The sequence below is a fragment of the Gallinula chloropus genome, assembly GCF_964237585.1.
Source record: "Gallinula chloropus genome assembly, chromosome: 1".
NCBI lineage: Eukaryota > Metazoa > Chordata > Aves > Gruiformes > Rallidae > Gallinula > Gallinula chloropus.
In genome coordinates this window covers 36,196,669-36,218,357 of record NC_140085.1, presented here as the reverse complement: position 1 = coordinate 36,218,357, position 21,689 = coordinate 36,196,669, and the positions used below count along the sequence as shown (strand labels likewise).

Here is a 21,689-nt window from a genome sequence, read left to right as displayed (position 1 = left end):
TTCCTCATATTCTGCTTGACTCCTTACCATGGCTAAGCATTGAACCTGTAGTTCAAGGAAACTGTCCACCATTCCAGATCTGTTTTCTGAGTAGGAATAACTAGTATAGAGACCACGACTCTGAATATTTTAGCATTGTTCCCTAAGTGCATTATTTAATGTTTATTGACATGGGACTTTATATCCCAATTTACTGATAATCAGAGGGTTTTTTCCACAGCTCCGTTCAGACTGTTTAGCTTTGGCTATTCTGAATAAAATCCTGTCATTTCCTTTACTTATGAGTAATTCTACTCTGTACACTCTGTAGCATTGAAACTATCCAGTTCTGTAAAAAGCTTTCTGTTTTCACAGGATCACATGCTTAAAAAAGGTAAAGGTGTGTCAGATAGTTTTCTTATAATTAAGTGATGAGGTAGAGAAAGTCTGGTTTCTTTTAGCATCTGTTAAAAAAGTCTTTAGAGAAGACTCTTAGGGCCAGCACTGTCTTTCTCGGTGTAGCTGACACCATCCACTTGATATCTTCATGTATTCCTAAGGCCTTAAAGCATAAGCATAGTGTTCCGCCACACTTCTGTAACTGATTATGGCAGCAGTGTAAGAAATGATAAGGAAGCCACTCAGAATTAAAACCTCAGAAAATAATATCCTTGATGAAACCTTGAAAAAGAAAAGAGAAAAAAAAAGTGTCTGAGCAGCCTGAAGTTTGGCCAGTAGACCTAGTAAAGGAATGGTATTTTCCCCAAAGAAAGCTAGCCAGTCCGTTCACATGGGAGTGGTAGATAAACAGGGCTTAATTTGATTTTTGTGTATTTTCTCCTGTGTAGAAAAAAAAGGACAAGTAGCTCTCGTGTTGTAAGCAGTTGTAGCAGAGAAGGTTCCTCATGTGCTTGCTTTTTATTCCTCTCTAGACTTGTATTTACATTTTGGACCAGGAATTCCATAGATCACAGATGGATGGGGAAAACAATAATCAATAGACTGGACTTGTGTCATGTCAAATTGTCCAGATCCCAAACTTCCAGGAGGCATCTTAGCTTTATGGAAGATTCCACTTGTAGACCCCATTTGATTTACAGTCATGTAGACCGTGATAGTTCAGGTAAATTGCAATTCTTCTAGGAAATACAAAACATGGGAATTCCACATTGTTCTTTTTCTCCTACCACCCTTTTTCTTGCTGTGACTTTTGAGCACTGCATGAAGTCTTGGTGGCTGTGCAGAAGGATACAGCATTAAAGAAGTGTCTTACCTGTGGACATACATAATGCGTTTGTACCTTGAGTTAGATTTTCATGTATCTTTGGTAACGAGTGTAATTAAATTTTCCAACTTTTTATATTTGCGGAAATCCATTTTATTGGAGCCTAAGCCTATTTCAATGACTCTATGCTTCCATAATTTACATCTTCATTTAGCCTACTGGGTAATATACATTATGTTATTTTAGAGTTCAAGCTGGTTAGCCTGTATGCAAATCCTGAGTCTTTGGGTAACATTTACTGAAGGTTTTTAAGTTTTCTTCTGAAATCATAGGGCTAGAAAAATCCTTAGTTTGTAATATGTGAACTGATGGATGCATACAATCACCTGATTCTAACAGCTGAGGCTTTATGAAAAACACTGTCACGAGGAACTAAATGATCTGGCCAGATAGAGGTCAAGCCTTATGGGTTAGAACCTTAGCTTAGAGTTAGACAGATTAGGGTAAGTGACTGGTTTCTCCAATTCCCCTTTTCTTAAAGTATTTTTGTTTTACAGGTATGCAGCCCTAAGACTAGAAGTTGTGTTGCCATCTATTCTGTGAGCTGAATTTCTGGGAATTCTTTAAAATTTATTTAGTAAATGCAATGGGGTTGGTAAATTCAGTGTCATGCATCAGAAACTTGGGTTTTGACACTGAGTTTGGACCAACACCTTCACTGTCCTCACTTAAAATGAATGTAACATTTTATTGTGTATTTTAGGTGTGAGATAGAGAAGATCTAAAGGACCGAGTGGCCTTTCATTTGCAGTGCTAAACTTTCAAGTATGGGTATTTATAATTAGCTCTGTAACTCAATGAGGAAATTTTATACCAAATATGCAAGTAGTCTCCTAGATGCTTAAAATTAATTAGGGAACCTAAACAAGGGCACCTTGTTTGAAAATCTTAGCAGAAATTTTGCTGTAACTCTCTTGAAATTAAGCTCCATCCCTTTGCATTATTGCATTCCTTGTTTGACTGTAAATTATGATTTTAGCCTTTCTGGTAACATTAAACTGTAGGTGATGAGCATGGAGAACTCCAGAACCAAGAAAAGCATTGAATTATTCAAATATCTTTGAATTACATGTAGAATAAAAATTGCTTGATTATGTTTTAGTACCTTTTTGGTCCCTTTAGCCACAAATTTGATGTTGGATAGGCATTAAGAGAAGGGAGAGAAGGAGAGAAAGAAAGAGATAGTTTTCTCCCCAGCATCAAATTCAACTTGAACAAAGCACTTCATATATTTCATTTTAGTCATTAGCTCACTCAAGATTTGCCTTGAACGCCATTCTGTGCTGAACAAAGTTTGGTATTTTGACCACAGGTAAAATCAAAGCAGCATATTTAGATGGAGCTCAAGAACCTGGAAGTACACCTTTCCTTCTCAAATAAATCTATTCAGCCCTGCAGACTGTGCCCATTAGTGGCCACAGAAGCAGAAGACAGAACCCTTTTACTCTTTGTATGGGCAGAGGACAGGCACTTGATAGATGAATGAGGAAGCCTATGTCGGCTTCAGAGAAGGAAACAAAAGAACCAGAGGAAAAGCAGTGAAAAAAGAGACTTTCAGGGGAAATGGCTTAAATATTAACTGTAGTTTTCCATTGCTTATTTATCTATTGGGGTTGTTTGGTTGTTTGGGGCTTTTTTATTGTTTGTTTGTTTATTGTCCAATTGTTCTATTGCATAGAACAGGATTCCTGTTATAATATATCCTCCCACACCCCCCCATTTTTTTAAATAACTAATTTTAAGGGACTAATGGAAATATACCAGGGTAAATCAGGGCTCCTTTTATGAATGTAGTTTAGCTTTCAGTCTGTGTGTCAGAGGAAGAAGTTGTGTCAGTGGAAGGAGTGAACACTTTCATCGAAAGATGGCATGGTTGTCCTTGCATGACTGTTGTGTAGTTCATTGATCTGACTGTCTTAAGTTCGAAATTTACACATCTGAGAATGCTTCTGCACCTCACAATATAGAAACCTTCAAAGATTGAGTTGATGTTTGCTTCATGGGCTTAAACCTCTCAGCATGAACAGCATTTCATGGGAATGTGGAGGAGTACAACAGAGAATGATTCTTTCTAACAATGATGAACCCATTTCTGTGGTTTGGCTTTGAAATCCTTGGACTTCAGGAAACTTCAGAACCAAACCTGCCTGCTCGTGTTCTCCCACCAAATAAAAATTAATCTTGATGTTATGTTTCAGAACAGTGCTGGAAGCTGATAGGAGAAGAGCTTGCTCTGTTAATGGTCGTTATTTGATTCCTCCTGACTCTGCTCATTTATTAAAAGAAATTAAATTTAATTAAGATTTAGTCTCAACCTATCTGTAATTTACATCGAGGTTCTAGCAAACTTTACTAATAGGCAGAGTTTGCAGTAATTGTCCAGTTTTTTCCTGTAGGTTTCTCTGCTTGGCTTTCATCCCGGCTGTTAGGTAAAATTAAGGCCCAGAAAATCGGATTATTACATCCCAAGGGGCAGGACTGATAAGCAGCACATGATTGTTGATCTGCTTGCTACCCAGTGTTGGTGGTGTTTGAGGTGCTGCTAGATGCAAAGCCAATTTGTTAACAATTAGTGCTCATTAGAATCATTTCCTGGTATCGATTTTAAATGTTTGACAAAGCACTTTTAGGGAACTGCACCCAAAAAGAAAAAAAAAAAAAAAGTAGCTGTACATCATTGCTTAGTAATTACAACTCTTTAGGGCCCAGTGTCAATCTTAACTAACTGGTTTCATTGGTTTCCAAGTAATTATTTCTGCTTTGGATCCCACCTGCTATCCCCTCCAGATTAAAGATGCTTTGAAACGAGGACATAGTTCTTGATTAGCGGAGTTGCTGAGGAAGGAGTGATAAAACAAAAGCAACTTTTTTTATTTTCTATCTTGGTTTGTCATGGCTTGGGCTTTTTATCTTGCATAGCTACCAATGGATTACATGATATAAAATACAGGGATTAATGTTAGCTTGGAATTAAGTGTGATTTCAACTGGCCTTAACATTTAACATGTGGGTTTAATTTTAAATGCATCCTTGCCTTTAGACACACATCGAGAATTGCGGAGCCATTAAAATCCAATTTACAAATGGTAAAATTAGATATAATGGCACGTTATAATAAAAGCTTTGATATCTGGGAGTCCAAGAGGGTATATCTGTTGAGTTTCTTGGAAACTGGGGCTATAATTACTATTAATCTGTTTTACATGCTGGAAGAGGCTTGAATGCAAGATTATTTAATAAAGGGTACAATGTGTGTATATATGTAAGGAGCACCAGATCAGGCACGCCTTCTTTTCCACAGGCACTGGGTATCTAAGACAAGTTGTTACAGACTCACGATTTTTAGGAGTACACTGGAATTTTATGGCTAAATTTGGCAGTGTCAAAGGTGAAGCTAGCAGTATAGCCACCTCCCTTAAATTTCACTCTTTCTTTGCTTTGGATTTTCAGCAACATCAGGTCAGGTTTCACTAGCACTCTCTTAAAATGCTTACAAATATTTTAAATGTATTCCCTGATTCCCTGTTGCACAAGGTGGAGACCTAACATAAGCCTTGACTTGTGCCTTTCCCACCCCCATTCATGAATTAGTCTCACAATTACTGTAAAAATTAAGGCAGGCATGGGTAAAATACGTGAGGCTTAGTCCCTCTAACCTTAATAAACAGAGATGGTATTGACACAAGTGAATTTTGTTTAACCACAGTACATTTGCTTCTTAATTAGTGAATATTCATCTGTCATCAGCAGCAGCTATGACACCCCTCCCCGCTAACACGTTCTGTCATAAATAATCAATGAGAGGCTATTAATATTCATGAGTGAGAATCTGTGTAGTCATGTGCACTGATGCAGAGACAGGGGGAGTGTTGCCATGAACTGAGTCGAAACTCTGTGTGTGTGTATACGTGAGTGTAAGATAGTTAGGGAAAGGGAAGAAGAGCATGCTGCTACACACTGCCCTGCCTTGTGCTTCCAGCTAACAGTGGTGTGCCTGTGTTTCGGGGCTGGAGTGACTGATGAAAAACAGTAGTCAAGTCTGGAGGGTGATTCCCTGTCAGTGCATTTGCCTTTCAGTGCTGGGAAAATTAGAGGCTTTGCTCTTGTGTTGCGTATTAGGATGGGCTGCAATCTGTGCACTTTTCAGAAGAGAGAGGAGCACTACAAACTGCTCTATGAAGTTTCACAGGTGAGTGCAGAGGATATTACTGGCATCTCCAGAGTAAAAATGTGTGTTCTTTACAGAGAGTAAGTAGAGATGCTTTTGTTTTGCCTTGCCTTATTTTCTTTTCTTTGCAAAATTGCTAGCTAAGTTGTTGGGGGTGGGGGGGCTAGTGGTGGTAATTATTAGTATTTTGGGTGCCTGTTGTTTTCTGCTCGTTTGCCACTCCCCCTTCAGATGACTTCCTGTGGGATTCTTTTAACATTTTTGTGCATCTTCTGCCAAGATGTCAGTCATATAGCAACAGTCTCACTGAACCGTATCAGTGATGTTTTAAGGGAGCTCTTGGCTTTGGTAATAAGACTGATTTCAGATAAGTTGCAGTGCTGCCTCTGAAAGGGTTTGGTCTGTGATCTGTCGGGTATTTCTAAGTTAAGGAACAAAGTTTTTATGGCATGTCTGTGCTGGCCAAGAAGTATGTTAAATTTTCAGATTAATTAATTAGAACTGAAATGATTCTGAAACCTGCTTGTCACCTTTAAACAGGTGCTGAGTACAACAGGGTTTCCACAGATGAGGTGTGCTGCTTGCTCATTCATTGTGTGAGGGTGTTATTGCCGTTTACTACTAGACAAAGATCTTAATCCCATCTAGGTATTTTGGTGTCTCTTTCAGCATCATAGCAGTGTGAGCAGCAGCGGAGCTGCGTGCCCCTAATGTGTTCTCAGATCCTTCAGAATAAGATGAGAAAAGACGAAACAAGCACTTACCATAATAGCCCATAATTTTTGCTCAGGTCCTATTGAATCAGTATTTGATTTGCAGCTTTTTGTTGGGTTGTTTTTTTTTCCCCCTCTTGGCACAGCACACCCTTGCATACTAAAGTTTAGTGCCTTTCAGCATCTGTTCTCTCCCTCTCTATAATTTGTCCTGGCTTTGACACATTGCCGTTGACGGAGGCTGAACGCTTGCAGTTTTGGACTGTGCTGCTGCTGACAGGCAGCGTGGAGGAGAAAAAAACAGCTTACGGTGCTGGTGGTCTATTGGCACAGCAGCAGCTAAGTGCCCATTGCCGACTGGTTCCCTCCGAGTTCCTCCTGACGTGATTCATTTCACAGTGGGCTAATTACAAAGTGGATTCTCCACACATGAAGCAGCCTCCTCAGTTGTGGTGTTAATGCACATTTTCATGGTAATGTGATCAGAGCCTCATTAGCCAGTTTCCAAAATGATCCTCCGCATTAATTAAATATAAAAATGACTCTTTTTATCACCATAGAGAGGAAGAAGAAGATTAACATTATTAATTACTACTAGGGGCAATACCTCTGCATCATTTTTACCACAGAACCAGCAGGCATATTCAGCCCTACCAGAGGGTCCGTTCGCAGGTAACCTGCCCGTTGCCTTGACTGGTGAAGTCGGTCTCTAGGTGGAACACTTCCCTTTAGTTCAGTAGTTACTCGTAATCCCGTCATCATGTTTTCTTACAGCAACAGCACAGGGAAAAGCGTAGCAGCACGTTTCCCTCCCCTCCCTTTCCCCCCTCCCCGGCTCTGGATTGCCAAACTGATCTGAAAGTGTAAAATGGAGAGAGCGGAGTGGGTCGGTGCCTGCTTTTCTGTGCCAGGGAATAAGAAATGCAGGTTGTGCTGTGAAGGGGATTAGGCGTTTCCTAAAAGGCTGCATTTGTGTAAGGAAAAAAGAGGCTGTGCCTCGTTTAGAGCAAATGCATTTTCAAAAGACGCCTTGCAGTAGCGTTGCATAGTAATAATGCAAATGATCAGCAAACCGAAAGGCGGGGTTTTTGAAGAGGTTGTGGAGAAATTCTTCCCTTTATCTGTTATCTTCTCTGCTGTTGAACTGGAGTGTCTGTGGATGTGAATAACCAAGGTGCAAAACGAACTAATGCTTTCCTTTTTTACTCTGGTGCTTGCCAGATAAAGTGTAATCCCTGGGAGGATCTGAGCAAGTTTCCTTGGGGACCTGAAATGCAGCGAGCCTGGTGCTGCATCTTGTGCTGTTAGGGAAATGTCACTGATAAGGTGCAGAAGGAGAGCAGAGAGATGACAGTGTGCTCGCTGCCAGATCCTGTGTTCATCTGTAAACTCTTCCCTATCTTTGTTTAAGCATATACAGGTCAGAGCCCAAAGGATACTGAGCATATTTCTAACCAGGTACTACACTCAAGATCAGGTAGTATCTTGCACCATAACTGCTTCTATGCACAGTACTGCTTTGCTGCTATGACTGGAAGCAGCAGTACATGGTAAATTAAATTAAGCCAAGGTAAGCATTACCACTTGATTTTTAAAATCCCTTTTAAACTCTCCAGTCCTGTAATTCCTACACCACAGCCTCAGCTCTTTCATCTGTGTGCTTTCTGGAGAGCTTGGGACAAGTTAGCCTGCCAGGGACATGAACTGACTGAGGATGAGCTGTGGCTCACTAGCATATGTGGATCAGATAGATTAATTTATATTCATATAAGGAAGCAATCCTAGCCTCATCTCTCACCTTTCCAGTGCTGGGCTACCTGATATTGTGGGTGGTCTATGCACCCCCACACTTAAGAATACAGTAAACAAAGGAAAGCGTGTTTGCAGAGGAAAGCCATGCAAGCACTTACAGTGAGGCATGTTTTCTGCTACTGTTTGTACTGAGGTCAGATTCAGCACCAGAGAGCTTTTTGTTGTAGAGCTGCTGGGAAATGAAGACATCGTTAGAATATGCATAATTCCTTGCTCTCCTCCCCCTCTACCCCCTTCCTCCAGGATCGTTTGCCTTTCCCTGAGATAGCAGCTCAAAGACCACAGAGCCCCTCTCTGAAAACAGCATTTGCTTATGGGAGGGAGACTTCTGTTTTGATAGCTGTGTCTTGCACATGCAGACTGGGATTAAAATAAAAAGTCAAATAGTCATGTTTTAAGAATGAGATATCTCTTTTGAGATACCATTACACGTTGGTGAAGCACCTTTGTGCTTCTGAGTGCCTCTTCACCTGTCCTCAGGACGTGAGGATGTCTTTGCTTTGCTTCTTGACTTCACCATGAGAAGGCATCAGGCATAGCATCCCCCCAAGTCCTCTTCTCCATACACCTACCAGAGGGAGAAATGGAAGTTGTCTTGCTTTAAAATTTATGGCCCTACATGCTACTTTGTGAGGCACTTTATTTTTTTTTTCCTATGTGCTGTATAAGCAGGATTGAGCTAATGAAATGTGCAGCCAGGAAGTCTACATCAAGTCTCTCACAGAAGTTAGGACCTGGTGTTCACTCATGTCCATTAGGAGCAGACCTCTGCCATTCTCAGATGATTTTTCTCTTGCACTGCTGGGTTGAAACAAGTGAGTTTAAATCATTTGTTAGCTGTGTGATGAGAACTCCTCCCCTTTAGCAGAAAGGATAAGACAAATATGCCAAAAGTTAGAGAGAACAAGACTGGAGCACCATCTGATCAATTGTCAGCTGTGATCTTCAATAGCCTTTTCTGAGACTCAAGAAATGCAGATTTTTCACAGAATTCTGTGGATATCAGGTCAAAATAATTTCTGCTTGCTGGGATTTTTATACTTCGTTTTTAAAATGTGCAGTTAACCTAGAGAAAAAGAGGGGAGGGGGAGAAAGAACACGGTAGGTTTTAGAGGACAACCAAAGACTAGCGTAAACTTTTTTTGAGTTACATGTTAAGAACCAGTCGTGGCTCAGGTGAGCTTAGAATTGAAAGGGAGAAAGGAGAAAAGCTGGAAGAGAAAACAAAGGCAATCTGGGATGGCTCAAAAAGTCAGTGTTAGAGCTGGGATTAAAACTAGAAAGTTGGACAATTATGTTTTCCATTCAACCTGAGATAATACTAGAGCCTGCTTGCAATGTTTTTAAATCCCCTGAAGACTGATTATGCAGTTTACCTCTCATGTTGGTTTCCATAATCAGCATAAAGCTCAAATTTTCACCAGTTTAGAGTTCTGGTTTTATGTTCACATTTATATCCCATGGGCTACTTGAAGAACTGAGTTTTAGTGGTGCATCTCTTCAAATTAAACGTGTTCACAAGAGAGACATCAAGCCTGCCCAAAGAGCAAAGGCACTTCTGTATTTTTCAGGAGATGATGCTTTCAGCTGGAATTGGAATGTGCAAATAAGACTGGGTACCAAGTGTTGTTCTTTGTCTCTGGGACCTGCCTTCTCTGGTCCTGATGAAGTTTGCATTTCTTCAGAGAATTAGATAGACTAGATGACATGCTCCTTATTTTCTTTCTGAACCAACCTCTAATTACTAATATTCATCTTTGGTACTTATTTTACATGACAGCTTTTCAATGTGATTGCCATTAACCCTCATTCTTTCTGGAGGTATCTGCTGGCAGCTTTTGCATCACCTTTGTTTGCTGTGTCTCAGTGCCAACTCCAAATGCTCCTTATGAATTTCAGCAGCAACAGGAAATGACTCTCTTGTGCTGCATCAGCACAAACACACTTTTGAGTCCATTTGGGTCTCAGTTCTCTTTTTAATAGAAATTCTGTGGCAGGGCAATTTTACCTCTGGAGAATATGAAAGGAGAAAATTCTGAATGTAATTATCTGAAAATTAGGTGAATTATCTTGAGTTGAATTAAATCAGTAGTGAAAGTAGATCTGCATTTCCTAGCTCCTGTCTTAATTTTTAAGCAAAGCAATTGAGAACCTCCTGATTCGTACTTTTTCTAAGCAGCTCTTCTGAATACTGATTTGTCTGTTTGAAAAGTTCAAAAATAAATTTTGAGATGCTGAAGGGGTGAACAGACTTGCAGGAATACTGTTTCCTCTCAGTTTAACTGAACAGTTTTAGAGTTCTGCTCTATGTAATTTCCCTCGAAGCTGCTCTGTCTCGTATTAGTAGAACAATGTAGTTATGGTAAAATATGATGAAGTAAAGCTTGTCATACATTTCTAGCCACATCCTGGAAGCTCACTTGGAATTTCCTTAACAAACTTTCGCTGAATGGAAAAGACTTTAAAAGCAGAGTACATAGAAGTTGAGTTTTCCTACAGACAAGGGGATGGTCTTTGTGACAGCAGGCACAGCTTGCTTGGTTCTTCTATTTCCTTGCTTATTTTCTTTACATCAGTAATTGAGCTAGTATTCATAGAAGTAGCTCATCCCATTGTTATTTCATTTCTGCGAGCTGTGCTCAAATAGAGATGCCAGTGTTGTGGCATAGCTAACAACTGAGCTCTTGCTGCTGGTGGAGGAGCTCATCATCCCACACTGGGTGCTGGTCCCTGGCCTGGGGGAATGTTGGGTGCCATCCCCAGAGCTCCAGCCATCCATGCCTCAGCTCTGCGCATGAGTCACTGTTTACTAGTTGCTTAAAAGTGAAGTTAGGTCTGAAAGGCCACCTCTTGCCTGGATTTAGGCTCTCACCACAGCTGTGTTTAGGTGTGAAGGCTCCCTGAGGAGTCCTGGAGGATCTGTGTCTGGGGACACACAGGCTGCTTAAAATAACCAGCTCTGGCCACCCAGATGGATGGGGCTGTAGAGAAAACACCCATGCGTATAGCCAGGCATGTAAGGGAGTCGTCATCTGATTTCCTAAAAACCTAATCCCATTAGAAGGATTTTGGGGATCATTCTTTTGAACATGACACCTGACTTATACGCTAAGTACCTAAGTGTTATTTTTGATCTCGTGCCAACTGCCTTTGGTAAAATGCTTATTTATTATTTTTTTTCTGATAAAATCCAGGAAACTGAAGTGTTGCTACAGACTTCACTGGGGCCAGGATTTCATTCTCTCTCCTTGTTTACTGTCTTGTAAAAGGTATAGTTCCTGCACATACCTCAAGAGGAAGGATGAAGAAAGACTCGTGAGATAAGAAAGCAGAGAATAGTATGTGAGATAAGAATTCAGGGGATGGGTACAACAGAGGCAGCTATATAAAGCTGTACCAAGATTGTATCACTAATCTGCAGGAATATGCAGTGCCATGAAAAATTAAAAAAAAAAAGTGGCTGTGGTACTGAATAGCATGATTTTTTTTCTCCATCATTTTTCTCTTCCTTGGATCTTGAATTTAGCAATGGGGATTAAGAATTTTAATGATCAGGTTTTTATACATTTTTTAAAGAGCTATCCTTTCTTGAGGCTTGCTTCCCAATGTGATTTGGTATGGATATAATCTTCAAGCCTAAGGCAAGACACATCTTTATGTGAGTCTCACACACCAGTGGTGTGATGAAGCCAGCCTTGCTACCTGGAGCATTCACAGGCTGGTAACTGGTGAAAAGCGTATTTTAGGGGGTTGGTATTTTCGTTTTGTGGTTCACTGAAGGGGAGGGGCATTAAAATGCCAGCCAAACACTCTGCCAAGTCTGTGTTAAGAGTTAATTGACAGTGGTTTGTTTCACCAGTTTTCTTGCAAGAGCTAAGAGCTTAATGGAGATATGTACAGCAGGGCTCGGTAGCGGTTCTTCTGCCCCTGGGGGTTTGGAGAGGTCTCATAAAAATAATAAAATAAGAAGCTTAAAAATGCTTGGATCTTTGCCTCTAAGGCTGTTTAACTTCAGAGTGTATTTGACCTGTTATTTTAAAGGACATGAGCTTTTACAATAGCACCTGACTTTTTTTTTCTACCCCATAACTTTGAACCCACTGAATAATTTCAACCATGAAGGCTTTTACAATCTCCTAGGTTCATGCAAATTAGTTTGATGATAATGTTAGGTAGATTTTTTTTTTTAATTTCCTAGCTTGTAACTATTACCTAAAAAATCATGACATGAAAGAATTTAAAAATTTAGATGCAGATTATTCTTTATACGCTTACTTTGTGGTTCCAGTGATGATAGTTACTTGCCATTTTGTGTGTAATAGCTTTGTCATTTGTTTTACTTTATTCAAAAATTATAAAAAATTCAGTCTGTTCAGGAGGGATATTAGATCAGTAACTGTTAACGGATTACTGAGAATTTTTTTATAATAAGCAGTGGTTCAGAAAGAAAATTTTACAAGTATCTCTATGCCATGGACTAAACCTTGGAATGGGATTACAGTGTTTTTGTGTAATGCACCACAGAGTGTTTCTTATAGTTGTTTGCATTTTGTATTTAAGTTTAAAGTGGACAGGCAGAGGACAGCGTGGCTGTTTGACCGTTTCTACATAGTAGGATGATGTAAACTTGCACAGCCCTCACTGTTGTAGTTTTTTATTGTTTCCCTCTGAGGAAGTTAGGAAATTCTACATATCCTTCTTCTCTCAGGTGGAAAAAATAATTCACTCCTTTTCCTCTGGGAGAAAGGTTGCTTTTTGGGGTTTTTTTAAACCAACAGAAGCAAACCCTGATAATCAGCAAAGTGAAGCAAAGCAAACATTCATTTTCCTTTGGTTTTGCGGGCTGATTGTGTACAGTAGCAGTTTGTTCCCTAGAGGTTTTGGGCATGAAGTTCGACTTCTGAAGCAACATAAGCACGGTAGAACAAGTGATCTTACAAACTACCAAGTCATATGTAAAGCTTCTGTTCTTCGTGTGTATTAATGTCAAGGTTGAACCTGAGAGGGCTCAATCTGGAAACGTCTACAAGTGTCTTTAATGTGTCTAGATACAACTTTTGTGGTTTTCACCCAGCTGGATATTTTCTTCTGTTTAGTTTCACATCTCTTAGCATTTGGTGGGGTGGTTGTTTGGTGTTTTTCCTTAGCTGCTGGAGTGATACCGTTTCGAAAAACACTTTTCATGAATAGTAAGTAGCCTCACGCATTCATGATCAGTGGGAAAAGTTTTCAAATAGCAATCAGGTTTAATTTACATCTTAGGAAATTTGAAAGGAATTGGGATGAATTTGAAGATGCATTTAGAAACAGTCCATGTTCTTGAGGGTTTGGTACTTCTGCATTACTAGGGTAGGCGTCATTGTTTTAACACGAGGCTGAGACCCACCCGTGTGGGTAAAGAGCTATGCATGGCCCTAAGGGTGAAGAAGATGGACTTTCAGGGCTTGTACACAGACATCCATGTCAACAGTAGCCAGCTGTGCCTGTGTCAGCATGTCACAACACACTTGAGACTGCAGCCGGTTTGTAGCTAAGATCCCAGGCTCTGCCCCTGCACCTGCAGACAGGCTTTCAGGGACCATCTTGCTTGCAAATGTCAGTGCAGCTTCTGTGTCCGTGTGCAGCAGACTGGTGAGGCTCCTGGGAAAGATCCACAAACTTATTAGGTGTTCAGTTGCTCTCTAATGTCAGAGAGATAATTAGCTGCAGTGCCAGGACCAAGAGGAGCACAGGATGGGTGAACTTCACTAAATGCTTATGAGGACTGAACAATTGGAATAATTGGAGAAAAAAATTATCTTCAGTTACCTGTGGTATAGCAGAACAATTGACTGAACTGTTTTATATGTTTCATTGTATTTGTAATGTGCTTTTTGCATATTATAGTGATGGATTTGCAGGGAAAGCTGCTCAGGGAATAATCATTATTCAGGCCTTCAACTTCCTCTTGGCTAGAATGTGAAGTATTCAGACTCCTCGTGATATACATGGGCATTCGAACTGCCAGCTCAAAGCACATTTTAATGGCAAGAAAATGGAAGAAAGGGTCAATTAGTAGTTAAAAATTTCAGCATTTGGAGTGGTTTTTTGGAAGTTTGGTTTACCAAAAGTGGGGGTGGTGTCTCTCATTGCAGTATGGTTTTATGCTTTAGGTTTTGGGGGTTTTTTATTTTATGTTTGTTATAGTCTACTATTAGAGTTAGGGAGGGCATAGACCCATAATTTTATAAATGGGGAATTCTAGAAAGTGTGTGTGTTGTATTCATTGGGTTTTGTTCAGGAATATAATTCTATCAGTATCAAAATGCTTCGAGAAAACGTAAGTAATTCTCCAAAATGTGGTCTTCCAGGAAATGTACATCAAAGAAATTTCCAGAAATGTCTGAATATTATTTATATATCATCACAATGAAATATTTAGGTTGATTAACTTTTGAAGCATCTTACATTCAGTAGTTTTAAAAAGGGTGGGTTACTTCATATAATGTGAAATTTAGAAGCCCAAAGTGAGTCAAGTGTTCTTTTTTCTCAAAAGGTTTTGCTCTTTTCAGAGTTGTGTTACTGTTGCAAAATCTCAAAACTGCTTCAGGCATGGAATTTCCATCCTCTCTGGATTTCCCTTTCTGAGATACGTAACTTACTCTGGGTAAACTCCTCCCTGTATATAATCATTTTTACCAGCATACACTTCTTAGAAAAAGAGTGCACCATCACCTTCACAGTCTGTATTGTGACGCCAGAGAAGGATGTCACCCTGTTTAAGGGAGTGCCAAAATCTGGCTTTTTGCCTTCTGGCTATGGCACATCGCTGCATGGGTGATTGTGGTGTATCTAGGCATAGGGTCAATTTAGTGTGGCAGTGGCACTTGGACGTCTGGCCAAAATCCTGCCCTATATTTGAAGAGGTCCTGGTTTCTCTTTTCCCTTTCTGGGATAAAGTTCTGTATTACTTAAAGCTTTAAAGATTAACTGTAGAAATCTCGACTAACGGCTAATGAAGAAACTGGAATACTATTGTCTAATCATGTTGATGATGATCGCAGTAAGCATTGTAAAATGCTAGATCGATCCCCTTAGCAATTATTGGTTAAGTTATAAGACAGGTGGGTAGTTGCAGTAGTCTGTAGGTCTGCCTGGATTTCCCAGCAGCTCTGGAATCTCACACTTCCTCCAAGTCCAGAAAGGGTTTAGTTTGGTTTCTAGGAAGACTTACTCCCTTCACTGTACTCTAAAGGTCAGTTTTGGTAGGAATTTTCTTTAGTTTCCTGAGAACCTCTTCTCAGGTAACTAATTTGACAAGTTGCTTTTAGTTAATTCATTTTATTAATTTAGTTTCATTTCACAAATTGAAGTCTGTTTAATATGCAGCAATTTATAAATATTCATTTATTGATGTTTTTTCATTCAGGTACTCATAAAAATAGTACAGTTTGCTACATGTTCATCGGTAGTGGAGTACTGTTGCTATCAATAGGTTCAGCATAAAGTCTTCTTACTCCTACGTGCATAATATATTTCAAATCTCACGTGTGAATCTTACTAAAGTGTTTAAAATCTTCCCAGTGAAGTAGTTTTAAGTTCCTAATACAGGAGGTTGTTCCAATTTATCTCCAAATGACCTATTTGTCCCCAGATTTACGTATTTCCTAGAATTAAAAATGTCATTTGGTCATGTTCAGCAGGGGAATGTCTTTGAAAGTCTGACCTGTGGGAACATGATGAATAGTGACAGGGGAAGGATTTTGCCCAGTGAGAATACCAAATCATGTAGCACTGTAGTTTCACTTACTAAATATTGTCCAGGCTTTATTGTTGAACCCTATGCTGCCAGTGTCACTTTGTCAGGATGTTTTCTGTCCTGTGACTAGTAGCTTCAAATGTAGTCATCCATCTTCTTGTCCCATTACATTTCATGTGACTGATGTTCTGCACCCATTAAAATTGATGGGAAAGAACAAAGAGAAGAAAAATGTGCCCTTCAACTGATTATTCCTTTGAAAGAGCAAATGAGACTCTACTGCTATCCAGAGTAAATTGAACAGTTCTGTTTTTAACTATATTTCTTAACTTTTATTAATCTTCATTAGCAGTAGATACCTTTATTTTTTTTCTCTAATTTCGATATTATAGTGAGAGAAGTAAGTTTATGTCAATATTTTCTCCTTTAATTTTGTGGCAATAAGTGAACATACAGGCTCTTTTAGATGTGTCAGCTGCCTCTGATAATCTTACACATGAGATATTGCTGGCATGCCTGAGTAGCCTCTCAGGGAAGGATGGAGGTATGTTTTACAAGCCCAGGCCTTTTCTCTGAGGAAGATCACATGGGACCTTGCTCAGCCACAGCTCCTTGTCCCTGGAGAAACACTTGTGTGGGATGTCACGAGGTTCTGCTTGGTGATAAGTGCTTATTCACCTTACGGTAAGATCTTCAGGGCAATTAATGGGAGACTAGAAATACACGAGCCTTTGTAGTATTGGCTTTATCTTTATTTCATGGATACAGACAGCTTCCCAAAGTGCTGGTCCAGTGTTTCAGAGTTAGATGAGGGCCATTAGCCAGCTGAATGGAGAGGATAGATGTCATATTTACTGACAACCAAAGATAAAAGACAGAGGGAAAGCTAAAGCATAGGCTCACTAGTGATCAGTATGTCTATTTATAGCTTATATGACAGCCTTCTCAATACAGCAGCCAACCATTATTTCACAGTTGTGCATGATAATGAGGCTGACTTTTTTTTTTTCCTCCTCTTCAAATTTAGTCTTTGATCATGGACAATGCATGCCCAAAAAACACAACGTAGTGGGCCCCTTTAGGCTCCCTGATAGTCCTGTAGAGGCTTCAGCAAGTGCTGAATGCTGCTGTTCACTTCCCTAGCAGTACTCCTATGCATTAAAGTCTATTTCCAGGCAAAGTTCAAATCTGGTTTGAGTTTGTAAAAAAACTGTGGCAGGAATTTGTGCTTCTAGACTCTGCCTTGAACTTAATATTTTAAAATTTAGGCTTAAATTATGTGTTCTACCTGAAGTTCATGTTTGGAGTAGGGGCTGTGAAATGTCTGCAGAGAGCTCTGAGTCTTGAGAGATTGTTTCCTACAACACTATCTGTAATTATTTCAGACTGCTTATAGGTTTAAATGCCTGTTGCTTTGTCCAGCGTTTTTCTCAGGCTGGAGATGGTGTATTATGAAGTGGATAATATTCTCATGTTGGCAGTGGGTTCACTTGGGTTATTTTTCTGTATTTTAAAGACAATTGTTCACATCTATAATTTGTGAAGAGGAGCTTGTTTAAGATTAAAATAGGCAAATAGGACTTTAAGAACCTTAATTTAGTAATTTCCCTGTGAACTCCCTTGCTCTCTTTAGCTGCTTCCTTGACCTCCAGCTAAGAGTGGATTCATTATTTTAAAGGAATGCTTATAGATAATTAACTCCTGAAATGAGGGGAAGTTAGGCAAAAATGCAATGAATCTTATGCAGGACATCGTTGGATTATTCAAGCACATCATCACCCTTAAGATTAGAGGCACTTGAATAAGTAACCCCAGGGTAAATGGGGGCTTTATGTGCGGGGTGGGGGGGTGGGTGTTGCCACTCTTTTACTGCTAAAATGAGTTGGGGAAAGGGGACTGGTGGCAGAATGCACCCTTTCTTTTCTTTAGGATAAAAATGTGCAGCAGAGAGATGATGCTTTGAAATTTGCATCCCTATCATGGTAATTCTTTTCCATGCATATGTCTTCAGTGGGATATGGAAAAGGTGGGAGATGGGATAGAAATCTCGTTCTTACCCTTCTGGACTGCAATGACTGCATCAGCTGCTGGGAATAGGTCCCAATGAATAAATTCTGTTGCAAATAAAAACTAGTTCCTTGCACGCTGCAGGAAGGTCATCATTCAAATAATAGTGCTGTTATTTTCCAATGTGACTTGAGAAGGGATAGGTCTCAGGCTCCCACCTCCCCATATTTGAGGATACCTTAGTTGGAAGCTACTCTTAACCTTGGGTTGCAGATTTTCAGAAAAGCTGTTGTTCCCATGTTTTTGATTTGGAAAGCACTTGAGAATTGCTTAGTTTTTTGTTTTAGTGGGGAAAATCTTAATGCAAGAGGAAGGACGAGAAAATTGGGTTTCCTTATATTGCAGAGGAACACTGTACAACACTGACAGAATATTTACTCCTGTCTCTTTCTTCTAATTTGATTCTCTGACTATCATATCAATCTTTGTTCATTGGTGAAACAAAATTATAAAAATAGCATAGGTGTTGCTGCCTGTACCTCAGCAACAACTAACAGATGAGAATGAAGGATTTGAGCCATTCTAGGAGATTTATTTGCAAATTCATCCACGTTGAAATGTGCCAGGTGAACAAAATGTTGTGACATGGCTTCTCAAGTCATTTCAATCAAAAGGTTCCTTTTTCACTTTCTCTGCTGGGAGGGTTCGTGCTCACGGTGCGGATGTGTTCAGTACTAGTAGAGATTGAATTCTGATTGACTGGCAGTCTTCCCACTCCACAGCACAAGTATCGTCATTTGACTAGTACAAATTACACCAGCATTACTAATGCATACAGCAGCGTGGAGTAAAACTTGACCGCCCACAGTTAAAATACAGTGCACATTGTGCCTGTGGTAGGCTGTTTTGTTTCTTGTGGTCGGGTATGTCCTTTACCTTGCTGTTAAAGCAGCACATACAGCATCGTACCAGGGAGCTTCACCTTGCCTCCCCATACTGGCATATGGTTTGTTCAGCCCATGCAGAAGGAAGAAGCATCACCTTGTCCTCTCCCAAGCCGAACATGCCACTGGTTGCAGCAACAACATGTCTCTCAGTTTTTCTCCTGGGATCTGAGGGTAATCCATAAATGAGCTAATCTCATTGTTGTATGTGTAGAACAGGGATGTATTGGTTGCTTTCCATGTAGGTAACTATAAGGAGAGTGAAGTTAAAGAAACATGGCCAAAGTTTCAGGTGCTGTAGGACATTTTCCCCTTTGTTATTTAAGGCATCTGTAGAAAGGTGCTTATGGAAAACAATGGGCAGAATTAAATCTTTCCATGAGGACACTTTTATGCTGGAAGTGCAGTGAAGATTTGTATTTACAGCAGGAAAAGGTCATGCTTCCTATAGATTGGCTTTATGCTGGGCTCACTTGGAGAACAGAGGCAGAATCCATCTCCAGAGACTATTTTCCTAGCATGCTGGTGGGAGTACAAGGTACTATTTGTTCCCTATTCTTAGAAACAGGCCTGTAGTTTTTAATCAATTTAGCATTCACCTGACACACTAAGATCTTTGTTAAGTGCATTATAGGCTGTGTAAATAAATTAGGAAGAAAATAATGTATGAGGGATAATCCACTGACTAAAATTATAGGGCAGCATTTTTTCTAGGACTTCCTGAAAGTAAATTCATGGGAACTTCTCTCTGAGAAACGCGCTAATTTATATTTCATTCACAAACAGCTTCTGGAAAATACTACGTGACGCAGATAAATAAAGTTGTCAGAATAAGATGATGCAGAAAATTCATAAATATGTTTACACTTGCAAGTGGCAAATGTTACAGCTTTCAGAGCTGAGAGTATATTCAGGAATATTGTCCATATGCCTCTATTGGCTGACAAAGTAATGCAGCTTGCGTCGCTCTAAATGAACATTCAGAGATTGGAAACTTGCCGTTGTTTGAGAATTTAGACCTTACTTGCACCTGTCTACAGAGTATAAACTTCTGATTATCCTTTACAAATGTTTTAGCTTTCAGAAGCATTTTCTTAAATTGCAGATATTTAGCTTGTTTCCACATTTGCAGCTTAAGCAGTTGCAATAACTTGAATAGTATGGAAATAACAAGGTTAGATTTTCTTCATTTTTATGAACTGTTATGAAAAAACACCCCAGAATTTAGAGTTGTGGCTGTTTATCCCAGAGTATAAATCATTTTACAAGGCAGAAAACTTCAATTAAATATTACTTTTTACGCCCTGCTATATGAAAAATGATTGATACCGGGGAACTGAGAAAGCAAAGTCCTTCATCACCTATATCCAAGATTGTGGAGAGAATGCTCATTAAATTAACATTAGCTTAAGAAAAATGAAACTTCCAAGCCAATTATAGTTTACTGTTTAGACTGAGACCAAAAAAAAAAAAAAAAGAAACCTTTTTTACAGAATATGTGACTTGAACAGGCAGTTTCATGTAAAATTGAGAAGTTGCAAATGTCCTGCACTTGAGTGATGGTGTGCGTGTGATCTTAGTTCTGCTTCATTAGCCCCTAGTGAATGAGTGGTAAATTTTTCCTATTTATACATCTTCTGTCAGGGTATCATAAACACAGCCTGACTAGTGCCTGTTTTCACTGCAGCAATTTCTTCTTTTTTTTTCCCCCAGCTTTGATGAATAGTTTATATCCCACTTGAATAAATTTTTCTTCTTTTCAAATATTCAGATAGGTATTAGCAGTGGTTAATTATGCACTCAGTACCTTTTGTAATAGAACTATCTGTCATTATGGCAAGCTTTTATGTTGTATTTGAGGGATTCAGTCTTCTCAGTAAAATATTGCTTTTGCAGTGTGCATGGGAACGATCAATTTTATTTTCTGCTGATTTGATAATTTTCTACAAAAATTTAATCTTCTGTGCTATGGAGTTCGTGGCCAATTGAAAGATCTTTTTCCCTCTGCTAATAGAATATCTAATGCTTCAGCTTTTTAGTTCCCATTTCTGTAAGGACGCCTTCAGATTTTTCTGCACCATGATACATTTGCATCTCCTTTTAAGGATAAGAAATGTGTAGCTAGGTTATGTTCCCTGTGTCATTCACTAATTCAGTGTACCAGGGATACAAATGACATTTCCTTTCCCCGGGATGTTTCACCAGCGGTGAATTTTTGTGAGGAATGTGCTGTTAGGTAAGCCACCGGGCATACCACAGACATGATGGGTATTGTGTAGTAGATGAGCGGTTTGGTTCGCTCAATCTTTGTTACATAGACGCAGATCACGTTGTTGGTCTTGGGTAGAGTAGGTTCTGTGTGGGCCTTCACCTCTGTCTTGTTGATTTTCCTGATTTCAGGTTTTTTTGCCCAGGATTTTCAAAGACCCAATCAAGAGTTAAGTATTTGTCACAACTGATTTTCAAGCAGTTTCAGCAATTTTCTTAGTGCTCCATGAGAGTCTTAAGACCTGCAGCATGTAGTCAGACAAGTCTAAGTGGAAAGTGGTATCTTTAAGATACACCAGAACATGCTTTCCCAAAACGCTCAGCCAGTCCTATCACAGCGTGACCACCTGTAGGGATGAAGCATGTTACATCTCCAGCTCCTGGCAGCTGACTGAAGGTGCCAGCAGGCATTTGGCATTTTTGTCTGATAACTGTCTGTCAGTCACAGAATCACAGGATGTTAGGGGTTGGAAGGGACCTCGAAAGATCATCTTGTCCAACCCCCCTGCCAGGGCAGGATCACCTAGAATAGGTCACACAGTGCTAGAAGTGCACGAAAAATTGTCTGAGTTTTGGATGGCCTCATACTTGGTGGTGAATTTTGCATGACTGGAATGAGGTGGGGAGAGGAAAGAAACTCTGGAAATGGCAGTTGCTAAAATTGCATAGCGGAGCTGACACAGGCATGACTTAAGGGTTATCTTCTTTTATTATTATTACTATTGTAAACACCTGCATTCTCTGCTACATTAGGACTGCTCTCCTAATCAAAATA

At 39.7% G+C, this 21,689-nt stretch overlaps 1 protein-coding gene across 2 annotated transcripts in view; it reads left to right on the top strand.

Moving 5' to 3' along the window:
• Positions 1-21,689, top strand: part of PDZRN4 (PDZ domain containing ring finger 4) — a gene marked incomplete at both ends in the record, with an annotated part of 251,069 nt that overhangs the window by 137,104 nt on the left and 92,276 nt on the right. The window contains one exon of one of the 2 annotated variants that reach the window (XM_084278460.1): positions 5,385-5,453. The exons of the other annotated variant lie outside the window; for it this stretch is intronic. Within the exon in view, the coding sequence (XP_084134586.1) occupies positions 5,385-5,453 (69 nt within the window). Of the gene's footprint in view, positions 1-5,384; positions 5,454-21,689 lie in introns of those variants that run through there. 2 annotated transcript variants of the gene reach the window in all.